Source organism: Ochotona princeps, chromosome 3 (genome assembly GCF_030435755.1).
Source record: "Ochotona princeps isolate mOchPri1 chromosome 3, mOchPri1.hap1, whole genome shotgun sequence".
Taxonomy (NCBI): Eukaryota; Metazoa; Chordata; class Mammalia; order Lagomorpha; family Ochotonidae; genus Ochotona; species Ochotona princeps.
Genome location: NC_080834.1, coordinates 117,714,191 through 117,738,390, shown reverse-complemented (window position 1 = coordinate 117,738,390; position 24,200 = coordinate 117,714,191). Strand labels below are relative to the sequence as shown.

The 24,200-nt window shown below is 41.3% G+C and overlaps 1 protein-coding gene across 1 annotated transcript in view; it reads right to left on the bottom strand.

The window, feature by feature from the left end:
• Positions 1-24,200, bottom strand: part of LOC131479844 (contactin-associated protein-like 5) — a 556,228-nt gene that overhangs the window by 409,515 nt on the left and 122,513 nt on the right. The window contains exon 4 of the mRNA XM_058661311.1: positions 7,756-7,903. Within this exon, the coding sequence (XP_058517294.1) occupies positions 7,756-7,903 (148 nt within the window). The remainder of the gene's footprint in view (positions 1-7,755; positions 7,904-24,200) is intronic.

The following is a 24,200-nucleotide window of genomic DNA, read 5'->3' as shown; positions in this document are numbered from 1 at the left end:
AAAGTTGTGCATGTAGAGGAAGTGAGCAGGTAAATTGGTCTTAAATGCTCCTTGTGGGAAGAAAAGAGCCTCGAGGGTTTGAGAAGGGATAGTGTAAAGCAAGGTGCAGGAAATCTGCAGGGTTAGATTGAGGGATGGACAGGAAGATGTCTGCTTCCCAATGCGGTTATCTCCTTCATGCTGAGTCACAGCACAAGGGCTGTCATTTGCACAGCCATGTAAATGTCACATATAGCCCTTGTTGCATTCCCCCCATTGCCATAGGCATGCAATGTTTAAACTTGAGGCTTCGTAGCACAGAGAACACTTCTGCATGTCCACTCATTCTGTGCCCTGTTGAAGTCACTGTTCATAATTTCATCATTCTACATTGCTCATTTTAAATGTATGGTAGCCCATACATGATGGTGGGTTACCATCCTGACACAGTGAGCTTGCTGAGAACCACCAGCCTCAGCGTGAATGAGAGACAGAGTAGACAGAGCCATCTGATGGGAGAGAAGATGGATGAATGTGGCTGCTAGCTTCCTGGAGCATCAGGGTGAGGGTGAGACAGGATGGGAGGTGCCCTCTGATGGGAGAGAACACAGATCAGAATGGCTATTACTTCTCTGGGAGCAACACAGAGCAAAAGGAGCAGCCAGCCTGGGGAGCTGCTCCCCCACTGGGAGCCACTTTGGCTAACTGGTACTAGTCTGTGGGACATGACTATTGGTGCATGATATTGTCCGTACTGATATACCTGATTGTAAGGCTGTAATAAGAAACTCATGTTATGGAATTAATTGACATAGTAATGAGTAACCAATATGTTAAAAGTAAATGCGAGTTCTTAACCACCTTCTGTGACCACCTCATTGACATTTCAATTTTAGTTTATACACAACATATAACATACATAACATAACATGTTATACATAACATAATTTTTGCTGATGGTATGTTGGAGCTTTTAATTGATCGGGATGATACTCTGCTAGCTCTGTCTTCAGACCAGAGAGGGTATACCTAAGAAGCCGTTGAACTTGACTGGACAATAAGATGCTGGACTCTATGTTTGGTATATGCTTGCAATGGGGGAATCTCAACTGAACTTGAACTGTGGTTATGCAACAAGGTGGAGGAATACACCATGGTGGGAGGGTTTGGGGAGGGTTGGGGAGAATCCAAGTACCTATGAAACTGTGTCACATAATACAATGTAATTAATGAATTAAAAATACAAAAAACAGAGGGCAGGGACTGGAGGGGGGAGTGTTTTATTTGCTCAAAGACAATGATAGAATTTATAAATAAAAAGACCTAGGAAAATAAAAAAAAAGAAACTCATGTTAAAAACTGCATCAGTAAATACATATGAATAAAATGTATTATTTTGCCACTATTTTCTCTGATACTTTTCATTAATTTAATTTTCTCATCTTTTGATGGTTTTTTGCCACAAGGACACCTCTCAAAGGAAATAAGGAAATAAATTACTTTTTGGTTAAGTTCTGGTGGTCACACATTCTTTTCCTCCGACTGGACTGCATGCCCTCCTTCTTCGTCCATCACAGCAATTATGATCTAGCTTCTGACCGGTTCAGCTCAAGCTCCATCTGTTACTGCCACTTGGTGGAGTAAATCAGTGGATGGAAGACCTTTTATCTCTGTAAATCAGACTTTCCAATAAAAAAAAATCTTAAGAAAAAAAAAAAAAGATTGGAACCACAGTCAGATCTCTGAGGATGGAAGTTCAAGAAACAGTAAAATCATGTGAGTTTCAGTTTGAGATTAAGGCAGAAATCATTCTATCATTCTTAAATCATTTTCTGTAAGGAAAAATAAATGATGGATATATATTGTTAGTAAGAACTCCAGCTTTTTTTTTTTTTTTACTATTTTTGCTTTTGTTTTCTGCAAACTTATCTGATCACCTGCTGTCTTTGTTTCTATTGTTATCACAGAATATCTCAGGCTGGGGGTATACAAGGAAATAGACTAATTTCTGCGTGGTTGTGAAGCTGGCATGGCAAAACATCCCTTGCTATTTCAGTTACTGGAAGAAAGTGGAAGGCTGTGTGTGGATGGGAACAGTCATGAGATCTGTCTTTGATTTATGGTAACAACTCATGGTCATGGCAACTCAGCCAGTCTTGCACGAGTGAGCAGTTGCTCCTTCCTTGAGAATTCATCCAGTCCTATAAGAAACAAAATTATCCCACAGAGGTTTCACTTCCCAAGAATATCACAACAGCAATTACTGGGTGACAGGCGTGTGACACAGGATTTAAAGTGCCACCTGCATCAGCTGCATCCCAGGTGGGAGCACCTGGCTTCAGGCCCAGCTCTGCTCCTGATTTCAGTTTCCTCCTAAAACCCAACCACACCACTGGACCATCCAGCACCTGCTGCTTCACAGGTTGCGTATTAACAAGAAACTAGTGCAGAATTCGAGCCAGGACTCAGCGCCAGGCACTCCCACCTGGATGTGTGTGAGTGCAGGATGTCCACAGTGACATCCTAACTGCTACATCCAATAACCAGCCAATCCAACCGCTGTTGGATACAGTTGTCAGAAGTGTACTTCCTGGAGCAGAAACTTTTTCCTCTTTTTCTACAAATTGATTTTTAGAATCTCATTATTGAAAACTCAATTTAATTTGTAGTTTGTTGAAATGATGATGCAGTGAAAAACTCCATAGAATGTGAAAACCCAGCCAATAGATGCAGAAATCCTCAGGATAAATGCCAAGTCATGCCACAGTCTTTGCAAAGGCTGATGGAGGTGAGGACTACCTTCACACAGCAAATATTCCAAACACATCAGTGCCCAGGTGTGACCTCCCTGACTATTGCTCCGATGCCCATGCACTTCAAAACACAGAGAAGGCCCATTTGACTTACACAGGCGGGGCGGGGATGGGGGAGAGGAACTTGAAAAAAACTGCCCAATATGGAGTCTTATTTTCCTAATGAATCACAAATTTCCACTAGGTAAAGAAAGCAAAAGGGATGCTTACTTCCGTTTCTAAAGATTCATGTATTTGTTTGAAACACAGAGCTGCAGAGTTACAGAGGGGTGTAAGGAGATAGCTTCCATCCATTAGTTCATTCCTTAAATAGCCACTCAAAACCAGAAGCTTCATCTGGAGCTTCAAAGCAGGTTAAAAGAGCTCAGACACATGGGTCGTGTTCTCCTGCCATTCGCAGGTAATTACCATGGATTTGGATAAGAAATGGAGCAGGTGGAACACCATCTAATGTGCAGATGTGATGCCAGCATTGTAGGCAACATGTTGAACTGCATGCCACAATGCTGGCTTTGAGATTTCACACATACGATGATGTATATGAAAAATGGGGTTGGGGAGATTGTTCTAAGGAAATAGGAGCTTACTGAAGCACAGGACATCAGGTGAATGTTGACAGAAGTGTGTATTTTCAAAGGTGCAAGTGCAGGGATTTAGATTGTATTCAGGAGGAATGAATCACAGAGCTACCATGGGTTGTAGGTAAGTTGCACAGAACTCGAGTCTGTGGCAAAGAAGAAGTAAGCTAATAAAGGTATAAGTAAACCAGACTTAAATATGTGCTATACGAAGTTTGTGATATGTGTTTTACTTTCAATTACAGATTTCCAGTTGGCAATGGCAAAGATCATTCCAGAGGACAGGCCAAGAGAAACAGCTTTGGGGAAAACATACAGGTGGTGATGCTCTCATGGAACTCTGCTAATTCAGGTAGGTATAGAGCAACAAGAGAATACGTAGAATGTTAACACTGGGACCTGGGAAATACCAAGGTTAACAAGCAAACCAAGAGAATAAGCAACTTTTTTGGGGGGGCAGGCAAAAAGAAACAGTATCTGAATCGAATCCCACTGCGAGGCCAAGTGAGATGAGAAAAATGCAGTGAACACAGGCATAGATCTCTAATGACCCCGACTGAAGTCCATTCTTTGAGGCACTCTGCAAATCAAGGTTCTTCCACAGAAACAGACCCAGTGGCAATTCTGCCCACACTGAAAGTTTTATTGCAAGAGATTGCCTCATGCAGTTCTGAGGCTGGCCAAGCAAATGTGAAACCTGTAGTGTAGCCCACACAGAAAACAGTAAATTTACACTCCATAGATTAATTTTATTCTTCCCCAGTGAAGTCCCAGCTGTCCTCAGCAAAACTCAGTGCCAATTGAATCCAGCCAGCTCAGATGGACCAGGACCAGCTACTTTCTTTAAAATCTGTGATTGATGTTTTTTTTTGTTTGTTTGTTTATCTCTTCAAAACATTTTCTTTCCCATTAAATTCTTCACAGACTCACAGATAATACAATAGCATCATTTTCTTCAACAAGGTTCCTAATTTTTGCTTCTGTGGCCACACATTACTTAAACAGTAGCATGTTATTTGGCCTCATGGCATTTTTAATTCCTCTTTTTCTTCCTACTGTTGATTTTGTCGTGTGACTTTTCATTTAAGGGGATGCACAGTAACTGTGTAATGGAGAGTATCATATCCAGATGTGATGATGCAATGCAGTATGAATCTCTACTTCCAGACAAAAGATGAACTCCAATGAAACTGTTAACTACGTTTTGAAAATAAGATGTTGAACTACCTTACATTGTCCGTGCCCACAACGATGGACATATGACTGTTTATGAAGAACTATACTACAGTAATAATGTAGGAAAACTCAGTGGAGGGGGATAGAATTTTGGGAGGGGCAAGGGAAATATCAGGGCCTAAGGAACTGTATCGTAAAATTCTAATAAATAATAATAGAAAGAAGTAAAAAAAAACTGTGATTGTAAAAATCAGACATTTCGCAATACTCCCTTGATTACTCTTTAGTTGAATATCTCTGAAATATCTCTTAGAAAAATGAAGTTTAAAAAAAAATTATTCTGGTGCAAAACATTTTGAAATCCATGCATAGTTTTTTTCATTGTACACATATCCTGTGAACCTCTTAAAAAAACACTCTTGGAGCCAGAATACCTTCCTAATTGTTATGTTCATCAGCACGTAGAATGGAGTTTTACGTTTAGAGGAATCACACAATTTAACAAAATGATAAGAAGATTCTGGAAGGGAGAATTAGATACAGCAGAAACATAGAACATGGATTTTAGATTGAAATTGAGGTTAATATTCCCGCTCCACAAGGATAAACATGAACGCACCAGGGTCGGAATTCAGGACTGCACAGTCCTTGGTTTGGGGCTCCTGACAGGAGACTGTGTGACTGCAGTTCCTTAAGTGATTCCCTGCCCATCAATAGACATATTACCCTGGAGGTTTATTGCCCGAGAGGACCTACTTGACAAAGGATCCAGTTGGGCTTCAGTATACCCAGGAACCATCTAACTTTTCAAAGAAATATGCACACTATTGCAGGTATCTTGTTTTCTAATTGGAGCACGCATAAACACCCATGGCCAGAGAAAGCTCAACATAAAACTCAAAAGTAGCCTTCAATTTCATTGCACATATTTTACCCTCTGCTGCTCCAAGTCTTTCTGTACAAGTTAACAATGCAGATGAACACGAAAGACATTTCAATAGAGTAGGAAGAAACACAAGAATGAGGGCATTTTAAGGAGCAATACAATTGCTATAGACCAAAATAGATGGCTGACGAAACAACAAAAACAAGCAATTTGTCAGCATGAAATCTCCATATTTCACTTAAAAATAAATATTATTGAACTGGCTTGGCCACATATTGTCAAGGAAGGAGTTAGAGGAGATTCTAGATTCTAGGAAGAGGGAATCTATGCCCGTTAGATACCCTGTGCCTTCTGATGCAGGGGAACAAGCAGCAAGCAGTCCTTCCTTGGCCCATCTCATTGCTGATGCCTATGTCCTACACAGCACTCTTTCAGAAAGTGCTTCTGCAAATAAACACAGGCATTTTAGCAGCAAATTACTGTCCAGAACTTTACTCTTATCAACTACTCTATGCTCGTATTGTACTTGGGGAACTTCTTAACATTTTTTAGCTGGGAATGTAGGGGATCTCTGTTCCCAGAAATCATCTATGGGATGGAGCTAGAAGATTGTGACATGTACAGTGAGTTCCATGTTCTACTGTCTGTATGCAATTGATGTCTCTGAGGAAAGGGATGTACAGCCATTCTGCAATTCTGCAATCATACCCAGGAACCTGAAGAATTGATTTAGGTCACAATGGCAGTGATCAAGTGTTATCTACTAGTACCCCTGGTTTTTTGGCACAGGAGTGGCACAGATTTAGTACTAAAGCTAAAAGTTTTTTTTTTTTTTTAAAGATTTATTATTATTGGAAAGCTGGATATACAGAGAGGAGGAGAGACAGAGAGGAAGATCTTCCCTCCGATGATTCACTCCCCAAGTAAGCCGCAACGGAGTGGTGCGCGCCATCCAAAGCCGGGAACCAGGAACCTCTTCCGGGTCTCCCACACGAGTGCAGGGTCCCAAAGCATTGGGCCGTCCTCAACTGCTTTCCCAGGCCACAATCAGGGAGCTGGACAGGAAGTGGTGCTGCCGGGATTAGAACCGGCGCCCATATGGGATCCCAGGGCGTTCAAGGCGAGGACCTTAGCCACTAGGCCATGCCGCCAGGCCCAAGGTAAAAGTTTTATTATGATAAAACTAGACTTCAGTGAAAAAGAATGAATTTTAGGGATGAAAGACTCCTGGCCTAATTTTGGTCGGATTCTACTGTAATGCCAATGCTGCCCATGTTTTCAGTCATCCCGTGTAGACAATAGCGTTCCACTTTTACATTCAGTAGAAATAAGCTATAGATGAATGAGTGGAAGGCATCATTCCCAGACAGAGATACTTTGTGAGTTATAATTTGAAACATGCCTTCTTCTATAACAGAACTACTGTCTGTTCCCTCAGGAAGGGAAATTTCATACTAACTCATCCCACATCTGAAAAAGAACTAAGCTTAAAGTTCTCTTTTATTCCAAGGGAAACAATGTTGTTCGAACAGCAAAAGCTCTTGACTTAGATTTTTACTGAGTCTCTATGATATTATCACATTTCAAATCTTCAGCACGAAATAGAAGATTTTTCCCTGCTTCTGCATTGATTAGTATGTCTTAGAGTATGTAGGAGGACATTGTGACCCTAGAAGGTCAGTGAGCACAGGATTACAGTTGGTTGGATAATATTTGGAGGAGAATAACCAAATGGCTACATTTTGTATACCTTATTGGATATCATTTGCATAAGAACAGTTGAGTGGAGAGTATGTATATGAGAACACCTGGTGGAATATACAAGACAAAAGAGTTCCAAACAAAAGCATTGATGGTTTTGTTGATGAGCTCAATACTTCCTCCCTTATCCTGTATGGCCCTCAGTGTATAAAGTTTGATGCCACTAATAAACTATGGCTTTGACCATCAGTCAGGGTCCACGTGTGTTATTATCGGCTCCGTGCACCAAGTCCATCGCTGCGGGACAGCGACAAGAGTACACACACACACACTATCTATATATATATATATATAGATATATATATGTATATATATATATGTATATATATATATATATATATATATATATACACACACCCTGTATTTATGTATATACATAATACATTTAATATATACTTTCAAATATTTTTATATTTATTTTATATTTTATTATATATAAATATATTTAACATCTAGAAAAGGTTTCAAAATTGTTGTCAGTTATAATAGGGATTAACCAACATTCTGTGTTTAGTGCACTGAAACACACAGGACAAGTATAAATGCTATGTGGGGTACTTACTGTAGGAGCATCCATAGACCTCGACCCTCATGCCAATCTTCCCACTTGGGTTCCACCGCAAGGGCACAAAGCGAATGAGGCGGGCTCTCACAGAGTGTGGGAGCTTGTGGTGCACCACGCTGTCAGCATTCACGTTCCCCGAGAAGGTCTACAGAGAGAAAGGAGGCAGCTGAGCTCCTTGACACCATGCACAGTGGTGGGAATCCTAAGTCAACCACAGCAAGTCTTTGAGAGAACTCCTCAGTTCTTCAACCGATTCCAAATAAAAACGTGTCTTGGGTGAAAATTAGTTATTTTTTCAGAAGCTCTATCCAATATGCTTAAGGCATTCCTCATCTCAGTCCCAAATTTCATGTATAAGGCAATCCGAAAATGTTGAAAGACAAGTCACTTTAAAGTTCATAAAATCTTACAGCACAACAAAAATATTCAAAATTGGTATGGAATTGGAGAAAACTGACATCTCCTCTTACAAAGAAATGTTTTAATTGGAGCAATGATTATCATTAGTAACGCTGAATCGTTTTATCATTACCAGCTTTCACAGATGAAAAGGAAAAATAAAAACAAACAAAACCATTGAATCGTAGATTGAGAAACAAAGGAGCGGGAAGTCTCTGAACCACTCCATTGGTTAGTAACGGGTCTGAAGTTCAATTCCAAGGTTGACCTGTTTCAAAGCTTGTGGTCTTTCTACAACCTTGCACTATTCTACTGTCCCATGGTAATTATTACAAGAGGCAGACAACACAACTCAGGCAATAACATGTTTACACATTCCCTTGTAAGGTTTAATCAAAGAAACCCGAGCATTGGACAATCTGCCCTGAAGACAATTTACCTAACAGCTTTCATTTTGATGAATGACTATTGGAGAATATTTTTCTGGCTGATAAAATCTTAAAGTTTACTCCTCATCCTTCATGTTGATCAGACTAGAGTAACATACTTACAGCTTAAGATTCACCATTAAGATTAGAATACATCCCAGCAACAAGAAGGAATATAGTAGTGATATCTACAACAACAGATCTTTTTTTATTTTATTTATTAAATTTATTCATTAATTACATTGTGTTGTAATTTCATAGGAACTGGGATTCTCCCCACACTTCCCCACACCCTCCCCCCATGGTGCGTTCCTCCACCTTGTACAACAACAGATCTTGCTGAGCGAAGATGCCGTATTTAAAAATTAAACATTGTTTTATTTCACAACTAGAAGGTTCCAAGAGTTATAAAACTCTAATGACCAAAGCCAATTCACTATCAGATTTGAAAGTTTCAGGAAATCCATGTTGCTTTCATTTTTAGATGAGAAGACTTGGTTTTGGAGATGTTAAGTGAGGTGCCCAAATGGAAATCAGGTCACACATCAAGAAAATCTATCAGGGTCCTGGCGGCGTGGCCTAGGGGCTAAAGTCCTCGCCTTGGACTCCCCGGGATCCCATATGGGCACTGGTTCTAATCCCGGCAGCTCCACTTCCCATCCAGCTCCCTGCTTGTAGCCTGGGAAGGCAGTCAAGGATGGCCCAAAAGCGTTGGGACCCTGCACCCAAGTGGGAGACCTGGAGGAGGGTCCTGGTTCCTGGCATCGGATCGGCGTGCACTGGCCCGTTGCGGCTCACTTGGGGAGTGAAACATTGAATGGAAGATCTTCCTCTCTGTCTCTCCTCCTCTCTGTATATCCGGCTTTGCAATAATAATAAATCTTAAATCTTAAAAAAAAAAAAGGAAAATCTATCAGAAACTGGGACTAATCATCAGAAATCATGATTAAAATGCATTGATCCTTTAGCTTTATTCTTGTTCTCACCTCCATATGTAACTGATGGACAGTTTCACTTCCTTTGCCTTCACAAAGATGTGTGCACACATGTGTACACACACACACAAACACACTTAACCTCTGTGAATATGCAATCCATCTGGCAATCATGTGGTCAGTTAATTTGGTGTCATCATGTCACAGGGGATGACCCAAGGCTCACATAACTAATGACATGAACACGCACATAATCAGATCCTTGCTGATGTTCAATCTGATTCATATTACATCACCACATCTCAGAAGTCTATACGCTGTCTGTCTACCCCAAGTCAAAGCGGCAAGACACAGAAGCTGGAACAGGATCACACAATTTTAATAAAATAAAAGCTACCATGACTATGACTATTAAATACTGTGTGTCTAGGCCTGACACAGTATCCTAGAGGCTAAAATCTGTACCTTGCACACATTGGGATCCCACACGGACACTGGTTCTAATCCCTGCAGCCCCATTTCCCATTCAGCTCCCTGCTTGTGACAAGGATGGCCAAAAGCCTTGGGATCCTGAACCCATGTGTGGGAGACCCAGGAGAGGCTCGGTGCTGCTGGCTTCATATTGACTTAGCTCTAGCCATTGCGGTCCCTTGGGGAGTGAATCAGCAGACAGAGTTCTTCTCTGTCTCTTCTCTTCTTTGTATATCTGACTTTCCAATAGAATAATAAATATTTTTTTTTAAATCCTGTGTGTCTGATCCTTAACAGTGCAACTCAGGGCAAGAGTTGGCTTTTCCCTAAAGAACCTGAAACTCAGAGAAGTGCATGTATTGTCAGGTTGTCAGAGCTAGTGACTTTTCACCATGTTCTTTTAAAACACCACTAACTCCCTTACTCCTCTTTTGCACATCGTTCATGTGCCCCAAAAGTGCTAACAGACAATGGCTCCTTGGGCAAGGAATCATAGGTAGAGTGTATACAAGATTGAGAGTGTACAAAGATAGGCGTGAGCTCTTGCTTCCCTTTCAAACCACACTTGACAGTCAGCACAATTTGTTTCATTGATGTATTCATCTGCAAATGTGATGACTGTATTTGTGGTCTTTCCCCGATCTCTGTGGCTGAAATTCAGTGGGTGTGAACTGTGAAGCTATGATAAAAATGTGCAGTGTGCTTAGCCACACACACTGACTAGGTCTGGGTTAACCTTCCTGAAATGACTCACTGGGATTCAGTGATGATGCCATGTTCATCCTAAACACAAGAGGGAATCAAACAAAGGCAAAATAACATGCTCAGGGAAGTTTTGAACCTTGAATCTGATACATATGAAAGTAACATTGCACTCAATTCAATGTTACTAATATAAGTCACATATTTGCTGAGAGAGTAGTTGGGAAGGCAAGTTCCAACTGGACAATCCTTAGGCAAATATCTTTGTATTACCTAGTACTCTCAAGTAAGAGCCTTACTACTCTCAGGCCCCGAGCAATTTAAGCCAATCATGCTTAAATTTTCTAAACGGAGTTCAAAATGTTCCACTCCCTACCTCCCTACCTCCCCCATGTCCCAACAAAAAAAGACTGAAAACTAAAGCTATCAAGAGTCTAATAGCCCAGGGCTAATTACGAATGCATTGTTTTAAACTTGATAAGACACTTAATAAATAGTAATTAACACACAAGCCATAAAGTTACAACTAAGATTGATAAACCCATTTAGTATTCAGTTTTCTAAACAGATGTTTTGGGGTGAAAGACAAAAATGGTTTCCAGGTCCAGCGCGGTGGCCTAGCAGCTAAAGTCCTTGCCTTGAATGTGCAGGGATCCCATATGGGCACCGGTTCTGGTCCGAGCTGCTCCAGTTCCCATTCAGCTCCTTGTCTGTGGCCTGGGAAAGCAGTCTGGGACAGGCTAAATCCTAGGGACCCTGCACCCAAGTGGAAGACCTGGAGGAGGTTCCTGGCTCCTGGCTTATGATCGGCACATCACCAGCTGTTGTGCTCACTTGGGGAGTGAATCATCGGATGGAGGATATTCCTCTCTGTCTCTTCTCTTCTCTGTGTATCTGCCTTTCCAACAAAAAATAAATAACTTAAGAAAATGGTTTCCGTTCATGAACTTACAAGGCAAAACAAGAGAGGCAGGGGTTAGGTACTGGCCACTCAGGGGAATAAATGGGTGTTCTGAAAAGAAGGGTTTTAAAGGGGAAAATGAGCATGAACCACCTGAGCTCTTTTTAGGACTTCCTTTTGTGGCACAGTGTCCATTATTTCCTTCTTACTGAACATAGGTCACACATGCTTGTCAATGCTTGGGGAAAGCTGTCCAATTTGACTAAGAGACCACTAAGAAAATATTTGGCACATACAGATCTACTCAGATCCCAATATTTGGCAAACTAGGATTCTGGAACCATGCCACTCTCCATCCAGCCTCCATTACCTAGAGAGCAAACCAGGTAGGAATTTTAGTCACTATAGGGAGGGCATAACTTACAATGGTTTCAGGGATGGTTTTTAGCCTGTGTGATGCCATGCATGAGGATCTTCACTGGAATTCAGCATTTGCAGCCATTTCCAGGCTAGCGATATGTGGCCCCATCCTTTGTGGTGATGCTAGGCAGTGGCATAGTTCCATCAGCGCCGTGGTCATGAGGTGGAAATACACAAATCCTAGCGTGAGTTGTCCTCCTGGCCTCTGATGTGCAGTGGGCTCAATGAACATAATCCATTGATTAGTTATGGAACTTCCAGATTCTGAAAAGCTTATCATAATGGAAATATCATCTCCATGGAACATCCATAGAGAAAACAATCATTTCCTCCTTCTCTGATTGTCAGGAAGGGACAAGAACTCATGTGGCCCGCTAAGGATGAGCTATGCTCATGAGAATCAGTCACTCAAGCTGTGTCTGTCATGCAACATAACTACCCTCCCTGGGCTCATCCTGCTTTTGGCCTCTGTAGCTGCATCATAAAAGATACATTTCCTTTTAGCTCTGTTTCTGGCAGCAGAGATACCTTTCTTGGTTATTTAGTGCCGCTTCAGTCCTGTCCCAGCGCTGACACCACTTGTACCCTTGTGCAGTCAATGGCCCAGGAACCTTTCCGCTCCAAATCTTCCTGTTCTGAATGTAGGTACCATGCGTTGTCTTGAAAGGTGGTGTGACCATTTTAGAAAATGAACTTTTAAAGAATATCCTAATATTGCAAATGTTGTTCCTGAGTCACCTATATTGAAATTATTTCTTGGGAAAAATTTTATCAGGTATGAATTCACCAAACACACAACTGGAACTCCACTGACCCCATTATATTCCTTTCGTATATTTTTAATAATTATTTATTTTATTGGAAAGTCAGAATTATGGAGAGAGGGGGGAGACAAAGAGAAGGATCTTCTGTCTGCTTGTACTCTCTCTAAGTGGTTAAACAGCTGGAGCTGAACTGATCCAAACCAGTAGTCAGGAACTTCTGGGTCTCACATATGTGTACAGGGTCCCAAGGCTTTGTGCCATCCTAGATGCTTTCCCAGGCCACAAGCAGGGAGCTGGATGGGAAGCGGACACACCTAGAGTGTGTCCCGGCACTTGGTAATTATAAGGTGAGGACTTAAGCCACTAGGCTGCTGTGCAGGGCCTTCCTTTTGTACTTTTTAGGGTGGGATGCAATAGACCCTGAAGACATTTGTGTGATGGCATCAGTTAAATGCCTCCCACACTTGGAGTCATCGGTGTGGACTGAGTGGCCTTGCAGAAAAACCTGGTTCCTCAAAGATGTTGTACCCCAAGGCCAAACAGTGAGTAGTCATTCTATTCCATCATTACCCTTCAGCTTTGATGAATCAGGGCCTCCCAGTAAATGATTTGCTTTCAAACTCTTCTTCTGGGGCTGGTGCTGTGGTGCGGTGTGTTAAGCTGCTCCCTACAGCAGCAGGCTTTCTCCCTTCCAGTCCATTCCCTGTTAATGCAGCTGGCAAATCAGCAGAGAAAGACACTGCCACCCATGCAGGGGACCACGAGGAGGTGTGTTTTTTCTTGAGCGGTACCAGGTGTGACCATTTGGCTTGTGAATCAGTGCATAAGGCTTTCTTTCTCCCTCTGCCTTTCAAGTAACTAAAATGAATCTTTAAAAAATTACAGAAAAAAAACTTTTCCAACAATAAATGAAGCATAAACAAAGTATTGCCAACCAATACAGGAATCCAATATATCAACTCAGAATGAAACAGAAATAGGCTTTTGAGCTCACCTCCTAGGATGCAAATCCAGACCACTGATCACCCTTGAGGGCCTTATCAATGTCATGATGAATATCTGCCAGAGAAATAGGCACAGAGATGAGAGCAAGCTTCTAGGCTGCTGTTGGTGACCTCTGCTGAAGTCCCGGACAGTGTGTCCTTTCTGCTGTGAGACCTCCTGCACCATGTGGAAGGGACCTGGATGAAGCTCCTAGCTTTGGCCTGGCCCAGCCCTGACCCTTGTGGGCATTTGAGCAGAAAACACATTGGTCACACACTTCTCTTGTCTTTACTTCTCTCTCTGTAACTCCTGATTAAATATGTATATATTCAGCTGAATGAATGGCAGCTTTGCCATAGGGTGCAAGCCAGGAAAAACCAGAAGCCTGACACTATTAGCAAATCAGATTTTTCACACAGCACACAGGAAAAGGAAAAAAAAAATGGTCTTGTTCCTTGCCATTCTGAAAAGTAAAAAGAAAGCTTTTCCAACTCCCTCTCCAAGGAAATAGGAACTGGCAACAAGAGAGCTGATAACAACCTTGGGCTTCTGTTGCAGGACCTGGAGATGAAGGGAGAAATTGTAACAAGGCGCAGAACCAAGCACAGATACAATGAAGCCAAGTCACTGGGAAGAAGAAAAATGGAAAACCAAGATACTAAGGCAGCCCATGACCTGTCATTGTGTGCCTGGTCATTTGCAAGCCTGCACTCTGATGCTTTTTCCTGTCCCACTTCATGTCCCTTCCTAGATGTTACCAATCGACAATTTATACACATAAGTTTGAGATTTCTATTTACCTATAAATTTGCATTTTAAGTAAGTATGTAATAGATTCAGGGTAAGGAAACCTCTTATTTTCCACCAAGAATATTTATAATAGAATGATAATCCTTGTTTACACTCCTAGAGAACAATGGTCTTCCTTCTTTTTGTGTCCAATGGCATGGCTAGTGGTGAACTAAATCACTGTACGTTGCATGGACAGAAATTATGTCTTTATGAAAATAAAATAAAAAAAAAACAACGTAATGAAGGAGGGAGGACTGACAGGGGTGGAGGAAGGAGGCAGGAAATTAAAACTGTTCCCTTAGATATGTACTTATATACTTACAAAATACAGCAAATCTGTTTTTATTATATTAATATATTTTAAATCACTCCTTAAAAAGATTTTATTTATTTATTTATTTTTAAAGATTTATTCATTTTATTACAGCCAGATATACACAGAGGAGGAGAGACAGAGAGGAAGATCTTCCGTCCGATGATTCACTCCCCAAGTGAGCCGCAACGGGCCGGTGCGCACCGATCCGAAGCCAGGAACCTGGAACCTCTTCCAGGTCTCCCACGCGGGTGCAGTGTCCCAATGTATTGGTCTGTCCTCAACTGCTTTCCCAGGCCACAATCAGGGAGCTGAATGGGAAGTGGAGCTGCCGGGATTAGAACCGGCGCCCATATGGGATCCCGGGGCTTTGAAGAGGAGGACTTTAGCCACCAGGCCACGCCGCCGGGCCCGATTTTATTTATTTTTATTGGAAAGTCAGATATACAGAGAGAAGGAGAGAAACAGAGGAAGATCTTTTGTCCACTGGTTCACTCCCCAAGTGGCTACAATGTCCACAGCTGAGCGCAGCCCGAGCCAGGAGCCAGGAGCTTCTTCCGGGTCTCCCACAGGGGGTACAAGGTTCCAAGGCTTTGGGTCATCCTCTAGTGTTTTCCAATACCACAAGCAGGGAGCTGAATGGGAAGCACGACTGCCAGGATTAGAAACAGCACTCATATGGGACCCTGACACATTCAAGGTGAGCACTTGTTGCTAGCCTATTGCACCAGACCCAATATGTTTGTTTAAAAGCGGTAACCTTTAATTTTACTCAGCCATAGATTTATTGAATTTGTAATCCACCTGCAGTTGTCTTGGCATGGCCAATTGAAATTGTTTCTAAGGACTTAGAACTGGCTGGCTGGAAGGTATTCCAAGTATTTATGGAAAATATGTATTTATAGCAAGTTCATTTTGTTGCAAAATAATCTGTAGAGCCATGCAGAGCTTTTTCATGACATTCATTTTGAAGAGCATCCCTATACATACATATTGATTTGTTCATCCCCGTGTCCTCATCACTACAGTCCAGGTGTTGTGAGGGCACAGTTTTCTGGAACTTCAGGCAGCAGGGCACAGGTAACCCATAACATGTCTGCATTGATTCGGAAAGGATACATGGCCTTTGTGTCCCTACAACTCATGGTAAAATCCTGTATATTGATGTGTGCGTATGAAGTAGCTTGAGAGAGAAATTCCTGTTCATAGAATCTGACGAGGCTGAGAATAAAATTGATTGAGAATTTTTTTCTCAATGAACAATGCTTCAAAAGCAAAAGGAAAAAAAAAATGATGATACCAGAGTTTAGAGTTGCTTCTCCCATCCAGTTCCTACTGTAGGGCTCTTCCTTCCCAGGGTATGGTACATCAAAAATGCAAATGCAGTCCCATTATTCAGGAATTAAAAAAAAAAGACAAAATCACTTACTTATTTCCTACAGTAAACATATCAGCACATCAGCAGAAACTATATTTCATGTATTTTTTTTAAAGATTTATTTATTTTCATTGCAAACTCAAATATACAGAGAGGAGGAGAGACAGAGAAGAAGCTCTTCTGTCCAATGATTCACTCTAACTTCAACAGCTGGTGCTGCGCCGATCCAAAGCCAGAAATTTCCTCCAAGTCTCCCACGCAGGTGTGGGGTCCAAAAAACTTGGGCCGTCCTTGGCTGCTTTCCCAGGCCACAGGCAGGGAGCTGGATGAGAAGTGGGACCAGTGGGATTAGAACTGCAGTCCATATGGGATCCCAGCATGTTTAAGGTGAGGACTTTATACACTAGGCCACTGCTTCGGGCCCTCTCATGGATTTTAAACTTTTTTTGTTTTTATTTTCATTTCTTCAAATCATTTTGTACTCATTAAATTCTTCGCTGACTCACAGATCATGCAGTAGTATCGTTTTCTTCAAGAATGCTCTTGATTTTGCTTTTCCTTCCATCAGGGACACATTAGTCATTCAGTAGCATGTATTTAAATTCATGATGTTGTAAATTTCTATTTTTCTTCCTGTTATTGATTTTTTTCTTGTGGCTTTTCATTTACGGGGATGTATAACTACTGTAGAATGAAAAGTATCATACCCACCTGTGAGGATACATTGCAACATGCATCTGTACTGCAGATCAAAGATGGGCTCCCAATGAAAGTGTTAAGTTTGTCTTGACAATAGGCTACTAAACTGTCTGGCATTGTCCATGCCCGTAATGATGGACTTATGACTGTTTATGAAAAACTATATGATTGTTAATAACAGAGTGGAAAATAATGTGTTGGGAGGGGAGTTTTTGCGAGGGATCAGGAGAATCACAGAACCTTTGAAACTGTATCATAAAATAATCATTTTCAAGAGTGGAAAAAAAGATAACAAGGTCCAGTGTTGGCACTGGCTCTGTGACCCAAGCAGATTTACACTGGAGTTGAGGACTCCTTGCTTGGCAGATGGACAGAGCTCAACGTAAAGTCACCAGGGACAGAATTCTGGGGTTAGGGATCTAACCTGAAGATGCTTTGTGCACCTGTTACTGTTAATGTGAATGGGAGATTAACACAGATATTGAAGCTTTATGTTCAAAGATCTGTCAACAACCCCAGTTTACATTCCTAGCGAATTGTCTCAGCATAGAAATGTGTGAATTTTCTTTATTGTCTTGACTTTCACGATATTTAAAGTAGTAAGATATTTTTGAATTAACAAGTTGTTTGAAAAAAAATGAAAAGAAACAATGCTTGTTCCGGCCTCTATTTCATTCCAGTTCTTTAAAGCTTACTTATTAAAACATTTCAAAGCAAAAATACAATGAAAAAATGGTGTCTTGGAATTGTGAATTGATGGGTCTTTTCTAACAGTTCGCAGCAGCACCCCTCTTGCTGACATTAATCCTGCCTCCAGCTGCTCCCTGGCACACGTGGCAGGGAGGCTGGCATGCTCCGTGTTCAACACAGAGGATTAGTGCTGGATAAATAGATTTGCTCCTCACTGTGTCAAGGAGGAATGTTCAGGCTGTATACATATTTCACATCATTCCTGAATTTAAATGCTGATTTTCAGACTCTCCTACTTAATAGACATACACTTGGTCTGTCTCTGTTGTTGGTAATGTTTGAATCAAGCTAAGCAGGTATTCTGAGCCCTCCACTTCATGAGCTAGATAGACCTCTTATCAAACAGGCTAGATCTCTTATCAAACAGAATACCTACTCTGTTTGATGAGTATTATTTCTCACAGTCCCGGCATACACTGTAAACAAACAAACAAACAATATATATGTATATATATATATAAAATAAACTATATACATGTAAATACATATATGTATGTATGTGTGTATATATATATGTATATGTGTATATATATATGTGTGTATATATATATACATATATATATACACACATATATATATACATATATATATATACATATATATATACACACACATAAACACTCAATCTGTTTGGCCATATGTGCTGTCCCAGTCTGGTTTCTGTACCTTTCTCTTATGCCTTGCAGCATGTTAATGAGCGGCTGACGGTGAGAACTGTGGCATGTGATCTCAGTTCTGACCCTTGCCCCACCACCTGACTGCCTTTGAGAACCGAGACAAGCACCTAGGTTTTCTGTCCTGGCACTTGCTCCAGTTTACAATGATGAGAAGAGTGCGTTTCTCAAGGTCTGTGCAATTAATAATGTGTATTCTAATAAATTATACCAAAATTATCCAAAACTGCACACTGATATACATTGCATACACACACACACACACACACACACACACACACACACACATATTGCTTAATGTATAGGACAAAGTTTTGTCATAATATACAACCTATAGAACTACTACTATTTTTTCTTGTGCATGTTTCATTAATAACATAATTATGCTTGTATATGTAATTATCCTTGTCAAGTCCTGAACTTTTAAATGAATGGGTGCCAATTTTCAGGGAAGAGAAAGAGGAGAGGATTTACTGGATGCAGAGAATGATGTAGCTGCCTGTTCTCACATCAGACCTCGTCACACCCTGAGTGGGTGTTTCAGAAAGGAGAATGCGGAAAGCTCAAAGTTCAGGAAACTTCCCAGGTTGGAGATGAGATCTAGGCCCGTGTCTGTCCAGATGTGCAAATCTTCCCTCTCTCTGTGCAAGGCCAGTGACTCTGGGGAAGCATCACCTCTCATGCTCTTGGCCAGCACCTGCCCCTGCTTGCACTTGTTTCATGACACGTGGTCCTTTATGCTCCGTGCTGTGTCTGTACTCATCTGCCTTCACCATAACAGAAGAGACATTTTCCGAGCAGAATTCCCCAACCGCTCTCCGACATCTCTTCCATCATCTGTCTATGGACAGATACCCATTCCTTGACCTGTAGCCTCCATACCTGCCTAGAATTATACAGTTGACAAGTATTTAATATCTGATCATATCCAGCATTCCTTATTTCCACTTTTGTCAATATCTTTGCTTCATCAATATATTTGCATCCTCTGTAATAGTCCCTATTCTTTGAGGGAATTCAATTATTGGAAGGCTTCGTCTCCGCATGATTAACCATAATTCAGAGCATTTTATTGAATTTTGCTGCACTAAGAATGCATTGGACAGTTAGTAAAAGACCATTATGATATCAGACATTAGCATTGTTAGGGAATACTGACTTGAGTTTGAGTTTGCTGTGAGTCCTTTCCTGTGCAGGCAGAATTGCTTAGTCGCAGAGGATGCAGAAGGGAGAACGTGTAACAGATGAGCTTCCTTCTTATTTCCATCACAGAGGGGCATGGCAACGATGTGGTCCCTGTCTGTGCTTTAGCTTTCTGTTCAGTCACATGGGGGTGACAACACTGGGTCTAACAGAGAGCTGTCAGCAGGAAGAAAGGTGATGGTTACGTATGTTACATGATGTGCCCCTGCACACATTTGCTTCCTCCTTCCTGTCCTTGATATGCCACATGCCAGGACACACAGATGGAAACAAACCACCCATGAAGCCTGTGGCACTCTCCCAGGAGCTGCATCTGTGGAACCAGTGCTCCCCCGCTTTTGCCTGGTTTTCTTTTGTTTTATTAAAAGTCAAATAAAACACACCCTCAGCATAATAATCAAGTGCTATCAGTGTATAAAATGTGACTGGTATCCCATGCATGCTGTAGCTGCGCTTGAGGTTCTTCTTTAATAACTAGGTCCCTTAACATTCTCTAAACTTTTTCGAACTTTGATGACTAAGAAGGAGGTTAAACTGGACAGTTTAAACTGGACAGGATTGTTTATCATTGTTAATTGGGGGAAAATCACATTTGCTTTGCAGAAATAAAACCCAAGACTTCAGTGTGTCCCTTGATTTTTTCAAGCAGATATGTAATTGTATTGGTCAGGGTGGAGTTCAGGATAATGGAGTGTGTAGCTGCACTTTGTGATGCGGTCTTAGAGCTGGTCTGAGGCTAGGGTGAGAGAGCTTGTATTCTGTCCACACTGAATCCTATCCCTAGCGTGAGGTGGAACAAGTAAGCTGGTGTGGACTTGGAACATGAGGTTTGGGGTGGAACTGGGGGGCAGAGATTCCTAGAAGCACAGTACAGATCTACAGCCTCCCAGAGGTCTGCCATCTTTAACGCATCATAATCCGTCAGAAGGGTTTCTGTGTTGTGATTTCAGTATCCTGATTTGTAAGTCCTCCTCTTGCAAGCTGTCCAAAATCTCTGTGGGAGCTAACAGAAGTGGCTGTGCCTTGGATTGGTGCAGGTTGATTTTGATACAGCGGAAAGCATGGGAGTCCTGCCTGAAGGGACAAGCAGCTAGCAGCCAGGAGGGACTCTGAAGAACGTGGAAGCATTCTTCAGGGGCTCCAGGTTGATGCATAAAGATCAGAGAAGTCATAGAGAAAATAAACAAACAAAAAAAGATGAGACTTGACTAAAGGCCTTTGGGAACAATGAAAATTGTTCTGACTTTGTAGATGAAACATGCTTATGCTTTATTGTACAAGAAGTCTTATGTTTTTAAAGCAAATAAAGGTGTTTAAAAAATTTAAAAAAAAAAAAAGAAAATTGTGACATTTGGAAACTCCACACAACCCAATACACAGAGAAGAGCGTAGGATACAGACAACGAAAAGCTGTGTTTGATGAAGTTCTTCCATTCTTAGTTGCACAGGAAATTAACAAAAAATGGTTCTGGATGATAAAGGAAAATTAATGGTATTTGGACACTATTCACTAAAAGGACTAAACACTAAGAAACTTGTTAGAGTTTCCTGGTGTCAGTTAGTGACTATCAGAACACAACTGGGTGCATAGCATCAAAATGAAGGCAAGTGAACAGATTTGTAGAAAAGCAGAATTAAAATACAAGCTTAGCTGCAGGAGCCTGGTACTGCGGTCCACATGTTGCTTGAGACAGCTGAATTCCATGCTGTGCTAACGGCTCTGGACGCCAGCTTCCTGCTTGTGGACACTCCGAGGATGCTCTCTGCCACCCACATGGAGCCCTGGGTTGAGTTCCCTGCTCTTGTAAATATTTGGAGATTGAACCAACCGCTAGATCTCTATCTGTATCTCTATATTTCTCTGCTTTTCAATAAATAAAATAAAAATAAGTCATTTTTTTGAAAAAGTCAAATTTGTTTGAGAAATATATTTGAAACCATTCATACGTTTCTATAACATGCATTGGCCATGGACTTTTTCAAAAGCCCATGTGTAAATTAATTTTAATATTTTTTAAATTATTATTTAACTATTCTTAATTATTTGAGAGAAAAAAAATCATCCAACTACTGGTTCGCTCTCCAAATGGGCGAGGTGACCAGAGCAGGGCTAAACCAGGAATCCAACCCAAGAGTCCCACATGAGTTGGAAAAGATGCAGCTGCCTGAACCATAGTACTTCCTCCCAAGGTGTGTGAGCTTGAAGCTGGGATTGGGTGTGCAGCCGTGGCTTGAACCAGAGTTACATATCCTCATCGACAAAGAAAAAATAAATGTTAAATGCCTCTTGTCTTTGTTGTATCTTCCCACCCTTCTTTATCTTATTTTTTTTTTTTGTCTTTTGACAAAAGACACAAAATGCAAGTAACAAGTCATATTTATAAAATAGCATATTTAGGAATCAAATAAGCACAAATTATTCTGAGCAAGTCATATTTATAAAATAGCATATTTAGGAATCAAATAAGCACAAATTATTCTGAGTAAAATGACAGGGTTTTATGAATCAATTTCAATATGACTTTATGTCATTATGGTATAATCCCTGCCTTAAATTTCACTGAGTCTGTAAAAATTCATGAAACATGGCCCAGCACAGTAGCCTAGTTGCCAAATTCCTCATCTTGTAATCACCGGAATCCCATATGGGCTGCAGTTCTAATCCTGACAGCCCCACTTCCCATTCAGCTCCCTGCTTGTGGTCTGGAAAAGCAGTTCAGGATGCCCCAAAGCTTTGGGAGCCTGATCTGACATGTGGGAGACCAGAAGAAGCTCCTGGCTCCTGGCTTCACATCAGCTCAGCTACTGCTGTTATGGCCACTTGTGGAGTGGATCAGCAGAGGGAATATCTTCCTCTCTGTATCTCCTCCTCTCTGTATATTTGACCTTGCAATAAAAAGAAATATAGGGCCCGGCGGCATGGCCTAGCGGCTAAAGTCCTCGCCTTCAAAGCCCCGGGATCCCATATGGGTGCCCGTTCTAATCCCGGCAGCTCCGTTTCCCGTCCAGCTCCCTGATTGTGGCCTGGGAAAGCAGTTGAGGACGGCCCAATGTGTTGGGACACTGCACCTGCGTGGGAGACCCGGAAGAGGTTCCAGGTTCCCGGCTTCGTATCGGCGCGCATCGGCCCGTTGCGGCTCACTTGGGGAGTGAAATATCGGAGGGAAGATCTTCCTCTCTGTCTCTCCTCCTCTCTCTGTATATCTGACTTTGTAATAAAAATAAATCTTTAAAAAAAAAAGAAAAAATAAAAATATATATATATATAAAAAGAAACATAAAAAGTGCATCAGACCTCTGTCTTTATTAAAACAGGTTTTGACTCGGGCCCGGCACGATAACTTAGTGATTAAAGTCCTCTTCTTGAACCTGCCAGGATCCTATATGTGCTCCGGTTCTAATCCCCGCAGCCCCAGTTCCCATCAAGCTTCCTGCCTGTGGCCTGGAAAAGCAGTCAAGGACTGCCCAAAGCCTTGGGACCCTGTACCCTCATGGGAGACCTGGTTGAAGCTCCTGGCTCCTGGCTTCAGATTGGCTCAGTTTCAGCTGTTGTGGCCACTTGGGGAGTGAACCGTCAGACAGAAGATCTTCCTTTCTGTCTCTCCTCCTCTCTGTATATCTGCCATTCCAATAAAAATATATAAATCTTAAAAACAAAGCAAAACAAAACAAAACAAAAAATACTAAGAAGTTTTGACTCTAGGAATTTAGGTATCCTTACTAAGAGAATTGATTTAACTAGCCTGCTTCTAGAGATTTCTAAAGACTACTGGTTTAAAGGGTTAGCAATCTTGTAACTCTTTTGCTTTTCACAGAAGCTACATAGTTTCTTTCCATCATATGGGCTAATTACTGAGTATATACCATTTTCATCTTGTTTAGATGGTTTGACCTTTTCTCGTCAATTTTAATAGTTCTTCATTCCTGTAAACATTTCTTCACAGTAAGCAATCTTGATGCCTAGGAAATGCTAATTGGTCCTTTAAAAGGTTTTCATGATGAATATCTTTGTGCCTCGATTTAAGTGTTCTGGGCAGAGAGCAAAGATGAGAGAAGTCACTTTGCACTGTCCTCCATCCTCCTTCATGCTTGTCACCTTACCTTTTCTCACCAGTACATGATCCTTGTTCCCTGTCGTGTGTGTGTATCATTCTTGTGCCTTTACTTGCTTTTCCCTTTTTCTTTCTTTCTTTTCTTTCTTTCTTTTCTTTTCTTTTCTTTTCTTTTCTTTTCTTTTCTTTTCTTTCTTGCTTTGTTTCCTTTCCTTTCCTTTCCTTTCCTTTCCTTTCCTTTCCTTTCCTTTCCTTTCCTTTCCTTTCCTTTCCTTTCCTTTCCTTTCCTTTCCTTTCCTTTCTTCCACAGTGAGTGTTCCAATTCCAGAACTAGTATTTATCCAAGCTACATCTTCTCCACAGGAGTTGAAACAAGTAACTCTATACAGTGACAAAGAAAAGCGCTGAAGTGTAATGCCAGCCAAGTAGCTGCTCAGGGCAAGTGCAGTGTCCCAGGGACAGGAATACAAACTGACTTATCAGTTCCATTCATGGTCAAATCCCGTCTTCTTTCCATTTACATTGTCCTTCTATTTTCTTTCCTAACATTATCTTTCAAGACAAGGTTTCAATCGGC